The sequence below is a fragment of the Lithobates pipiens genome, unplaced genomic scaffold (genome assembly GCF_037356315.1).
Source record: "Lithobates pipiens isolate NorthernLeopardFrog02 unplaced genomic scaffold, aLitPip1_a1.2 Scaffold_22, whole genome shotgun sequence".
Classification (NCBI taxonomy): domain Eukaryota; kingdom Metazoa; phylum Chordata; class Amphibia; order Anura; family Ranidae; genus Lithobates; species Lithobates pipiens.
In genome coordinates, this window is record NW_027507784.1 from 122,503,342 (window position 1) to 122,516,372 (window position 13,031).

General features: G+C 42.5%; 1 protein-coding gene across 6 annotated transcripts in view; it reads left to right on the top strand.

The window, feature by feature from the left end:
* Positions 1-13,031, top strand: part of PCNT (pericentrin) — a 293,476-nt gene that overhangs the window by 189,480 nt on the left and 90,965 nt on the right. For all 6 annotated transcript variants that reach the window (XM_077448179.1, XM_077448184.1, XM_077448180.1 and 3 more), the window contains 4 exons: positions 5,604-5,801; positions 8,930-9,094; positions 11,174-11,369; positions 11,753-11,975. In XM_077448179.1, coding sequence (XP_077304305.1) covers positions 5,604-5,801; positions 8,930-9,094; positions 11,174-11,369; positions 11,753-11,975 — 782 coding nt within the window. The remainder of the gene's footprint in view (positions 1-5,603; positions 5,802-8,929; positions 9,095-11,173; positions 11,370-11,752; positions 11,976-13,031) is intronic.

Here is a 13,031-nt window from a genome sequence, read left to right on the forward strand (position 1 = left end):
GGCCTGTTCTCATGACCCAGTAAGCCAGTGGATGGTTGACTGGAAAGCTCTTCAGCTCTGTTTTTGCCCTTAAATAATCATCCGCCATGGGATGTGGAAGCTGACAGCCCAGGGTAACGAGGACTAAAAACACATTCAGAAATGCATCACTTATGCGGCCGTATTCTCCGCCGCTCCTTTCTTGACCAACAGAAGCCTCAAAACTGTATTTTCCATGACATTTTAACCAACCATAGTTCGATAAACTTCTCTTTAAGGTGTCCTCAAGAGATTTCATCTTCTGCTTCCTCTTCCACTTTGTGGGCACGAGATGAGTTCTAAGACTTTCATCTTAGAACGGTGGTCAAGGAGGGTTGCCAAACAAAAGTGATCCTTTTCCCTTACACCATGTATTCTTGGGTCCTTTCGCAGGCTTTGAAGCATGAGGGGGAGCCCATGCACCGCAACTTTGCAGAGAATGAGAAGCAGACTCCTTGGGGTCACTGAGAATTATAGTATCTGGACCTGCCTCCTCCCAGCCACATACTACTCCCAAGGGTTCTCCGGATTGAAAACTATCTTACGGTTTGACGTATATCTTCCTCTGCTTCAATGCCTCAGAAACTGCCAGAATTCCTTTTTCCTTTTGTGTGCTCTGTAGCATAGGAACAATGGTGTCTGCATAAAGTAGGCTTTGAAAGGAAGTCCTTCTCTTCATCCTGCTGCTCTGCTTCGAGTGCCCTGTCCATAATGCCACGCATAGTCTGCTCCAGCAGGAATACAGCAGGGTTTGTCACTGATTCATGCATTGTCACGGCTCACCGTCCTTGTGGCCTCCTCAAATGGTGACAGTACAGTGCATGCATCCTTTATGAGCAGCCATTGGCGTGGGTATTAAAGCCGAGTCGGTATGAGCCTGTCGTGCCATACTCACACAGGTACTCCTTGACTGCCTTCTGCTGCATGTGCACCTGCTGCAGCATTGCCAAAGTCGAGTTCCACCTTGTGGGCATTTTAACAAATCGGGCAGGTGCAATTCCCACTGAATTTCAGCCAACAGAGCACTGGCTGTGTATGGCCGCCTAAAATGGCTACACGCTGGTCTGCTTTAGTAGATCTTCCAACCCTGGATACCCATTTAGGAAACGGTGCACCACCAAATTGAGGACACGTGCCAAACATGGCACATGTGTTAACTTTCCCGGTCTAAGGGCGGACAGGAGGTTTGTGCCATTATCACACACACCACCCTTCCTGGCTCCAGCTGGTGTGGTGTGAACCACCTCTGGGCCTGTCCCTGCAGGGCTGCAAGAATCTCTGCTCTGGTGTGGTTCCTGTCCCCTAGACACACTAGCTGAAGCACTGCATGGTGACACATTTTAGCCTGACTCATTGAATAGTCCATTGAACGCTTAGGGGGGTTACTTGAGGTTCATAGGACAATACAGAGGAGGGCATGGAGGAGAAGAGGGTAGAGCTGACAAATCTGGCATCGCCAGCTGTATGGCGACGTGGGGGCACAACAAGCTGCAGCATAGAGCCCTGACCTGCATCCTTCTGAGTTACAAGGAAAGTTACCCGGTGTGCTGTGAACTAAAATATATCGTCCTTGCCCATGCTTGCTGGACCACATGTCAGCAGTAACGTGGACTTTGCGGCTGACAGCCTTGCCGAGTGATGCCACAACATTGCCTTGCACATGATGGTAGAGAGATGACATGGCCTTGCATGAAAAATAGTGACTGGGAACCTGCCATTGTAGTACAGCACATTCTGCAAATTCCCAGAAGAGGGCAGAATCCACCAGGCGTAAAAGCAGAAGTTGTAGAACCAGCAGCTTTGACAATCTTGCATTTAGACGCTGGGCATGTGGGTGGCAGGGACTGTATTTATTTTTTATTTTTCCTGCTGCAGCAGATGGGGCAGAGACATTTTCTGGCTGTAGTCTACAGCTAGCAGATGTGCTGCAAGGACCTGGGGCACCCTGCTCTATACCATCATCCCTGTCAGTGGATGCTGCTGAGAGGTCATGGGGTATAGCAGGGACAGACTGAGGTGAGTAAGGAAGAGGAGGAGGAACAAATTTGTGCCCCTTTTCAGTGGCTTTTAGGTACTCTTGCCAACGGGCTGAGTGGTGGGAGGGTAAATTCCTTGTCAAGTATGTAGTACCCAAATAGTTAGTGTTTTTGCCACGCTTGATGCACTTGAGACAAAGTTGGCAAATAGCAACCATGCAATTGGCTGCATATGTAATAAAAAAGGCCCAGACAGCTGAGCTGTGGGAAGTGGGCCGGAAGATAACCGCTCCACAATGTGATGGAATAGAGTGGCTGCTCTCTACTTTTCCATGATGGCTGCCTTGTTGAGGTTGTGCCTCACCCTTGCTTTCCTCCTCTGCTCTATCCGGCACCCAAGTTGAGTCATTGACTACATCCTCGTCCTTCCTCCTCTCGTCCTTCCTCCTCTCGTCCTTCCTCCTCTCGTCCTTCCTCCTCTCGTCCTTCCTCCTCTCGTCCTTCCTCCTCTCGTCCTTCCTCTTCTCTTGCATCATCATTACCACTGGAGACAACTTGGCAATTTTCTGTGGCTGGGGGAACATGACTGCCAATTTGTGTACCAGTGTTCTCCCCTCTCTGTAGGCTCATATTCCTGCCTTCCTCAACCCCAGAGTCAGAATCAACATCTGAATCCAGTAATGGCTGTGCATCATTAAGGAGCAAGTGTCTGACGCTGTGTTTTAAATAACTCCACTGACTCCTCCATGTCTGATGCTGGGGCTATGGCTGTGGACAAGGAGGCAGGTTTTGCCACTCTGGCAACTGCAGGGGACTGCACACTAGTCTCTGCTTGGGTGACGGAGGATGAGGACTGTTTAGTAAGCCTATCCACCACCTCCTCTGCATGCTGTGGCTAGATAGCACAGGCAACATCAATAAACAGAGGCAATGATGCCCTGCCTGAGGACTGACCACGTCCAGCTTTGTCTGTGGAGACGTCTGCTACTGGCCCTCTTACAGTGCAATGGGAACTCTGCCTCTCCTTGCTTTCCTTCCAGGCATGATGGGGGAGTGGGGTTGCTCATTTACAAAGTCTAATAAAGATGTGCAAGTGTGTACATGGATGCACTTTAATCAATGGAAAGTGGTGTTTGGACACAGACACACTCCACGCATACACTATAATATACTAAGTCAAACGTGCAGTAACGCACAGAACTATATGCCGTTAAACTTGCAGTAATGCAATGAAATATACTGTGCATGAATGGTCGCACTGAACTATCCCTAGATGCACACTAAACTGATATTCTACACTGCTAATAGAGTCAGAACTGCACACTATAGTACACTGTCTAATCCCACTGAAGAGAGCCCCGTTCCATCTCTCTCCACACTGCTATCACACTACAAATGGCCACTAATGGAAAGAATACTTCTATAATGTAGGGCGGGATTAAGAGCAATGAGCCATGATTGGAAACAGTCGTCATGAGTGTTCAGTCATGTCTCTGACAGTGCTCTGTGCCCTGATTGAGCGACACTTTCATTGCTTCAGCCAATCAGGTCTTTCAATGCACTGTGCAGTGGCGCAGTGTATTGTGGTGGTTTGGCGGGCCAAACAAATGGTTGGAGAACTTCCAAACTTCTGCTTGGGCCAAACCATTCGCCCATCCTTGCCTGTGCTGGTAAGTGCGCTAGAAATTTTTTTTTGTCTTTTTGGGAGTTGACTAGCTTGAAACACCTTCTCCGAATAGTCTCAGATGATACAGAGATGAAACAAATCTCCCTACACAAGTTTTTCATGTATATCTGCTGTCCTTTGCTTTCTACAGTCTTTAGAAAGTGCACATCGTGTTACATATCTTTCTTCCTGTTCCAGCAGTGGGAGGGGTGTCTGGGCATACACTGTGTGAGCTGATTGGAGGAAAGGCAGTCCAAGATGGATAAGCGGAGATCCTCTCTATTCAAAGTTCCCTCCCTGAAACACATTTCCAGCTGCTTTTATCTCCTGTGTCAGAGAACTTGTCAGAAGTTATCATGCTGATAGAGGAATGGAGCAGCAGAAGACACCGGACTTAGAGCTTTGGAGAGAGCTGATTAAACACTATAGTTAAATGTGCCCGGGTCAGGTTTCATGAATGGGCTTTACAACCACTTTAAGCTGCATCTACCTGAATCTTCTTACCCTTTAAGTCCTGGGTTTTAGTTCCTGCTGGCTTCTAAAACATTCCCAAACGATTCCCAGTGCACTTTCACTTTCAGATAGTGATGTATGCTGATTGAGGCTCACCCAGAGAAGTTTTTTCCACTGAAATAGTTTACTTATCAGTACCCCTTGGAAAGGTGTTAGACTGTTGACCCAATTATTTCTTATTGAATTTTCTCTCCATGTGAATAAGACCCTATCAGGCCTGCTCCTGGGCTTCAAAGGCAACACAGATCAGATTTTGGAAACCCTTTTTAAGGCCTCATTCTCTTCGGTGGGAGAGACTCTGCCGCCAGCACTGGCTGCTGCAGGAGTATACCAATCCCTTAATATCTGGATGAAGCAGATGCTTCATTCCAGAGGATCTTAACCAGAAGATCCTGATACCTAGTCTTCTCTTCACATGCTTGCAAAGTTCTAATAAGTTGATGCAAACATACATGCAAGATAATGGCGCTGCAACACACTCATGCAATCGGGACCGGCAAGAGCTCTCGGTTTCCACTTACCATGCTTGACTTGTGGTCTCCACGCTGCAATACAAGAGTCCTTCCATGTAAATAAAGTCAGCAACCAAGTGTGGTTGAATAAAATGTCTCTTTATTTTGTCCATGGAGTACACATGTTCCAAACAGAGCCAAAACTAACACGTGTCAGCTTATCGAGGCCTTACTCATAGTTAAACTATTACTATGAGTAAGGCCTTGATGGGCTTATATGCGTTCATTTTGGCTCTGTTTGCAACATGTGTAGTCCATGAATGAAATAGGCTTTTATTTATCTTCATCTGGTTGCTGACTATTTCTACATGGAACTACTAAATTAATGAATTTGCCTCTTCTGACACCAGTTTCAGACGACATATCTTGTAGATGGCTTTGTGAAGGGTCCCCACTTTTATGTGTGTGGGGATCTGGGCTTTTTGCTGTGTTTCCCACCCCTTAGATTCATTGCTTTGAGACATCCCATGTAGTAATAACTAAAAAATCCTCTGTGTCACGTTATGTATGATTAAGAAATTTGGCATTTTTGATCTACCTATAAAATCCCTTACGCCTAAATACCTCTCAGAGCACAGGGATTCCTCCCCTCTGGTTTGTGTTCCTTATTGCTTGATCCAAAACTGAGGACTTAGTTGACCTGGGGGGGGGGTTTATGCCTGGGCAGGGACTCCTGCCTCCTTTTTTTTTTTTCTGACCATTGTCCATTCACCCAAAGGTCAATTCATAATCCTTGTGGTTGGTAATGATGATGTACTCCAAAAAATATGATTTTACTGATAAACCAAAAATATAAATTTGAATTATGTCCTGCACACTGAAACAGTATTGCATTGGTAAGTTGACATCATTTTTTTTTTTCTAGTTACAAATTAGTGGACTGTAACTTATTTACATACAATTTCCCTGTTTTTCCAGAAAATGTTGAGTATGGTTCATGAGGAAAGCTGCAAGATTCTGGAACTGTCTGAACTGCCTGTTGCAAAGGTTCCCAGTCCAGAGAGTACTGAGCTTCAGATTCAGAGAAATGCCTGGGTGAAAGAACGAGAGAATCTCCAAGATACCATCCAGTCTCTAAGCTCTGCCTTGGCACAGGCTGCAGGAGAAGGAAACAAGGTGTGTGTGTGTGTGTGTGTGTGTGTGTGTACACACACGCACGCCTGCACTTGTGGCTCTGACTGGAGTATGCATTGTAAAAGAACAATTATCTGCAACTGTAATTCAAACCTACTAAAAGTGTACATCAAGGAAATAGTTTTAGGTACGGGTAGAGCAGAGAAGGGGTTAGAAGCCGAATCTGGATTTTATTTCTACCTAGGACTCTTTAAAGAGTTGTGCCCTAACTTAATCAGGGTCACAAGGCTTTCACCTCACAGGAAGTTGGGGAAAGGCTTAACAGGGACACATACATTACAACAGGTTGGGGAGAAGTCTTCCGATCCTCGACAGTTCAGGAAACGTGGTCAAGAGAAGATGCCAAACTTCCCTTCAATATCTTGACTGTCCCTCCACCACTGTCACCCAATTTAGGTAAGTCGGACAATTCTACCATAGTGGCCTATATCAACAATCAAGGAAGCACAAGGAGCCTGACTGCTTTGAAGGAAGCAAACCAGATACACTCATGTACATAAACTCGCTGTCCAGAAATTTCTGTGGTCCACATCCCAGGAGTGGACAACTGGCAAGCAGATTATTTCAGCACCTAACCTCTTGGAACAAAGGGAATGGTTTCTTCCTCCAGATTTTTTCAATTTTATATTCCAAAGATAGGGGCTCTGAATGGTGACATCCTAGGCTCCAGATACAGCAACAAAAACTACTTCTGGCTGTATCCACAACCAGGGCCCATCTAGCTCTGGCCTCAGATGCCCTAATTATTCTCTTATCTCAGTTCAAGCTAATCTATGCCTTCCCTTGACTGCGTATTCTGTATTCTACAGAATAGAGCAAGAGAGAGAGACTGTGATTCTATTGGCATCAAACTGACTGAGAAGAACCTGGCACACAGACATACATTGGGGGAAATAATTATTTGATCCTCTGTAGATTTTGTGAGTTTGCCCACTTACAAAGAAATCAAGGGTCTATAATTGTTATCATATGTGTATTTTAAATGACGGAGACAGAATATCAACCAAAAATCCCGAAAACACATGATACAAATGTTCTAAATGGAGTTGCAGTTCAGTGAGTAAAATCAGTATTTGATCCCTAAGCAAAACATAACTTCGTATTTGATAGAGAAATCCTTGTTGGCAAGCACAGAGGTAGTAGAATGTTTCTTGTAGTTGGTTACCAGGTTTACACACATCTTAGGAGGCATTTTGGTCCACTCTTCCTTAAAGATCTTCTCTAAATCCTTAAGGTTTCTAGGCTGTTGGTTGGCAAGTCTAAGTTTTAGCTCCCTCCATTCATTTTCTATAGGATTAAGGTCTGTAGACTGGTTAGGCCACTGCATGACCTTAATATGCTTCTTCTTTAGCCACTCCTTTGTTGTCTTGGCGGTATGTTTTGGGTCATCGTCATGCTGTAAGACTCATCTTCAGTATTTTTGCTGAGGGAAGAAAGTTTTCATCCAAGATTTTACAATACGCAGCCTGGTCCTCTGGCCTTTCAGTGCGACACAGTCAACCTGTATCTTTTTAGCAGAGAAATGCCCCCAAAGCATGTTTCCACCTCCACACTTGACTGTAGGGATGGTGTTCCTAGAGTCAGTCAGCATTTTTCTTCCTCCAAACATGGGCAGTCTAGTTAATGCCAAAGAACTCAATTTTGGTCTCACCTGACCACAGCACTTTCTCCTAATCCTTCTCTAAATCCTTTAGATGTTCATTGGCAAACTTCACACGGGCCTGTACATGTAACTTCTTGAGGAGGGGGACCTTGCGGGCACTCCAGGATTTCAATCCATGGCGACGTATTGTGTTACCAATCGTTTGTTTGGTGACTGTGGTCCCAACTGCCTTGAGATCATTCACAAGCTGCTCCTGTGTAGTGCTGGGCTTTTTTTTCATGATCCTCTTTACCCCACGAGGCGAAATCTTGCATAGAGCTCCAGACCAAGGGCGATTGATGGTTATTTTGTATTTCTTCCATTTGCAAATAATTGCTCCAACAGTTATCTCCTTCTCACCAAGCTTCTTGCTGATGGTCTTGTAGCCCATTCCAGCCTTGTGCAGGTCCACAATCTTGTCCCTGACGTCCCTTGACAGCTCTTTGGTCTTGCCCATGATGGTGAGGTTTGAATGGAAGAAAAAGATTCTGTGGACAGGTGTCTCTTTATAAACATAAGTTGTCATCTGGGGCACCTTCATAAATTGACAGGACTAGTCTGTGTACCACATGAGCACATATTGGAGCCACCATTCCTGGTTGGTATGGGATGAAATGCTTATTTAACTGAACTGCAACTTAATTTCTAACATTTGTATCATGTTTTTTTTTTTTTTTGGCTTTTTGGTTGATATTCTGTCTCTATCATTTAAAATACACATATATTACAAATTGTAGACCTTCATTACTTTGTAAGTAGGTAAACTTACAAAATCTGCATGGGATCAAATACAGTCATTTTCCCCATTGTACTTGGACATCTTGCAGATGACTCTGGCCTCTTTTTTCTACAGGTTAGATCTGCTTTTCTTTCCACCCTGCTTCAGTCTCTGGCTTTAATGGCATAGCTTTTGAAACCCAGGTCCTAACGAATAGAAGAGTTTTCGGAATCTGTGATTCCTACTTTGCTAAAAGTAAGAAAAGCTAGTTCCAGGAAGACTTTTTATCGTACCTGGAAATCTTATTTCATGTGGGTGATGCACATTTTTATGGTGTGAGTGCAGTCCTTTTAATCCCAGGGATTACTCTGTGCCTCTCATCCAGGCCTTCTTACTAACAGCTCTTGTTGAGAGTGGTTCATGAGGAAAGCTGCATTCTGAAACTGTCTGAACGGCCCATTGCAAAGGTTCTCAGTCCAGAGAGTACAGAGCTTCAGATTCAGAGAGATGTCATCTACACAAGAAATGCATAAGTGATTGATTTAGCAGATGACTTTACATACACTCTTCATAAGAAAGTTAAACAAATTATACCGGAAAATCATTTGAATTTAGGGAATACATTTCTAAATGCGGGAAGTACCTATACCGCAGACCTTTTTGTGTGTTGTTTGTTTTTTTTTCTTTTTTCCCCCAATTCATTAATTATTTTAAATCTGTGCATAACTAAGTTTCTAAAATGTATTTTAGGAAAGTTCTACATCAGACTGGAGACTGGACTTATTACAAAGTGTTCAGGCTCTTTTGGAAAGTGAGAGGGCATATCTACGTTTGGAACTTCAGTCACAGCTCCATCATGGCACCGGAGATAACAGTTCACTGTTAGAGAAAGTAGAACACCTAATTAGAGAGCAGGTGGGTCAGAATTTAAAAATACACATTCATTTGTAGCAGTTTCTTTTTCTAGATATCTAGCTGATAGTTTTACAGCATCCTGTTTGATGCATTCGCAGTGTACATACTATGCTGAAATCTTGGATACAGTATTCTTAATTTCTGGTCAGGAGTTGTTAAATCCTTGTTGAAAACTGTTCACCCAGAGCCACTGAATTGAAGCACATCTGCTAAAAAGGCCATTAAATCTTAACTTTTTGGATTTGTGATCAAATAATGTTAATAGAGTGTTTTTAAAGAAGGTAAAACTGTACAGAAGTTTAGAGTTTTAGTAGATTTTATTTTTTTCTTTTGATTCACCTTTACTGTATTTTACTGGCTATGCTGTAAAGTTGTCCTGCCTATCTAGTTTAGTTTAGGCTCTGTTTACATATATGCAAATTGAATGCGTTTTTGAAATGCATGACGTGTGAATAAACTTCGATTTTATAATAAAGCTGTTCACATACAGTATATGCAGCACATCCGCAGTGTGGTTCAGGTGCACATTCAAGACTCATTGCATTCTATAGAAATGCATCTGAATCGCAGACCTGTTCAGTTGTGTTCAGGATTCAGTTTAAAAATTGAACTATATACATGCAAAAAACAAAAATATATGTAAGGATCATAAAATGTGTCAATGTAAATATATCTTACTTGAAAAACATGACCCCAAATCTGGGGATAACCTCTTACAAAGAACAAAAGAATGTACAATCAAGTCCATGTGTTGGTGAACGTGGATGTACAAAAAAAAGAATATACAAATGATCAAGTCCATATAGTAGTGAACATGGATGTGCAAATTTGAATCCCAACTAGTTGTAGTGAAGGCAACAAATCCTGATATGATATGTAACCATAGGCAGTTTCACCGTCGTGCAATTCCCACCACCTTATGAAGCAAAGGCTTACCGGAAAAAGATGACCCAAATAGACTTATGTCTAAGGGGTCAAAAATGGCTTGTAATTCCAACTACTGAGACATTGGATTAAGCATTCCACCTTTCCGTGGATTGCAGGATGGGTAATCTTTACGGTATAATGGACTGTATATGGTCACCGTTTTTTAGAGAGACAACTCCGGCATCAGCTCAGACATAGGGGATGGAAGGATAAAGCCAAAATAGTGTAATAACGTTTTTTTTTAAAAATCCTTTTTTAATAAAAATAAACTATTACACTCACATTTCCATGGTTGTAAATAGACATATCACAAGAAATAAGCAGTGATGGAGTCTTCCCGGACGCGTTTCGACCTATGGGTCATCATCTGCGGTGCGACCACAGAGGTAAGCCTTTGCTTCATAAGGTGGTGGGAATTGCACGACGGTGAAACTGCCTATGGTTACATCATATCAGGATTTGTTGCCTTCACTACAACTAGTTGGGATTCAAATTTGCACATCCATGTTCACTACTATATGGACTTGATCATTTGTATATTCTTTTTTTTTTTTTGTACATCCACGTTCACCAACACATGGACTTGATTGTTTGTACATTCTTTTGTTCTTTGTAAGATGTTATCCCCAGATTTGGGGTCATGTTTTTCAAGTAAGATATATTTACATTGACACATTTTATGATCCTTACATATATTTTTGTTTTTTGCACGTATATAGTTCACTTTTTTATGCGTTTTTTCTTTGTGTCTTTTGGTTTAAACCCCTTTGAATATCACAGCAATATACGTTTAGCGTCTACACTTCACATCTTTTATGTCTTTACAGCTAAAAAATCCTAGTTTTAGCGTGTTGGCAGCTTCCTCTTTTATATCTTTTGCGCAGTGTTTTTTGTTTACATACAGGATTCAGTTTAGCCTTTAAGAATGTATTGCTCTCCTATTACATGAATTTGACACGCTTTGACAATGTATTGGCCAGCACTGAAATTGCAGCTGTGACAAAAATTGGGTCCTGAGCCTTGCAAATTTGCATCTGAACTGCAGAACAAATTTTTTTTTTATTTGCTCTGAAAACACACATACAATTCGCACAGGACCCAATAGTCATAAGGGCAACCCAGCCTAATAGTCATGAATCTTCTGTCTTTTAGGAGGAACAGAAGCGCCTGGTCTTGGAACATGTCCTAGCCATGGATCGCAACAGCCTGTTATCTGAAATTCAGGATCTTCGTTCACAGTTAAGATTGGCACATCTTCAGAACCAAGAGAAACTACAACAACTACAAGATGCCCTCATCAGTGCTGAAGAAAAAGGGCACACTAAAGAACACCAGCTGCGCAAGCAAGGTATGTATATGGTCATATGGGGAAATGCAATACCCTCTGTTAAATGGCGAATAGTGTCTAAGGGGGTTTATATATTCATTGACAATTCTTGCACCTTCTCTGAGAGTTACTTTGCCCTATTTATATGCGTAGTAAGGATTTATTGTAGTTAGGAAAACCGATGCACTAATGCAGAATTAATTCAGCCAGTGAGGGAACAGATGAGAACTAATGAAAGACCGTAGGGGCATTACTCTATCCTTCTATCCTGACTTCTAATACTTGTCTGACATAAGAACATGTCCTGGACAGCTAAGCACTAGGTGCATCAGGGCAAGTGTAGGACAGGCCCAAAGAAATGACTGCTGTAAAAGATTTATTGAACTCTTTTGGCCCTCTTGCAGTGGAACTGCATGAATACAAATTGCAGCAAGAGGCTGCAATTGCTGAAGATTTAAAAGGCTCCTTATTACGCGAACAAGAGAGGTCCACAAAGCAGCACAAGCTGTTACTCCAGGAACAGTCTACTGTATCGCAACTCCATTCTGAAGTAGAGGAACTGCAGCTGGAGCTTGAAAAGCTGAAAAGGCAACAGAAAGAAATGCAAATCGAAGCAACTAAACTGAGGTGTGATAAGTATTTTAAATACTACTCTTTAAAATACTGTAGTTTTTGTATATGCATTCACAAGCTGGGCATTATGCATTTCCTTATGTATGAGTAGTCTATATACAGTATCTCACAAAATTAATTTCTCACAAACCGCTGTTCAGTCTTGGCCTGCTCCGTTTTAGGATCCTGGCAATCTTCTTATAGTCTAGGCCATCTTTATGTAGAGCAACAAATCCTTTCTTTCAGACCGTCCGTTCTTTGCCATGAGGTTCCATGCTGACCTTCCAGTGACCACTATGAGAGAACGAGAGTGATCACACCAAATTTAACACACCTGCTCCCCATTCACACCTGAGACCTTGTAACACTAACGAGTCACATTGGGGAGGGAAATGTCCAATTGGGCCCAGTTTGTATATTTTCACTTAGGGGTGTATAAACTTTTGTTGCCAGCGGTTTAGACATTGTGTGTTGAGTTATTTTTGAGGGGACAGCAAATGTACACTGTTATACAAGCTGTACACTCACTACTTTATCTTGTAGCAAAGTGTAATTTCTTCAGTGTTATCACATGAAAAGATATAATAAAATTGTTACAAAAATGTGAGGGGTGTACTCACTTTTGTGAGATACTGTATACTAAGCAGATATGGTTTTCTGACAAGTCTGGAATATTGAGTGAGCCTCTTCCAATTGTAATAACAACAAATTCATGAGGCCTATGTCAAGCTTTGCATGTGGGTCTTCTCACTTCATCACCATTTTACTACTTGTAATGCAATTTCATTTCTGCAGTTCACCTGTGCATTGTCCTTTCCGGAGATTAATATAATCATATCTGTATTTCTTACATTTTCAAATGAACAATGAGTTTGTTTTTTCTCTTATATTCACCGACCGACCCAGCTGCTCTCTGTAACAAAATGGGTTGTCAGTCCTATCACTGGAGATTACTAGGCAAAGTTGTAACACAACACTTCAGAACTATTAGTTCCCGCCCAGGGGGTGGTCCCTAGGCTACGACCCCCACAGCCTGCCCTAGCAAACTCAGTTTTATTTTGCCTAGTGAAG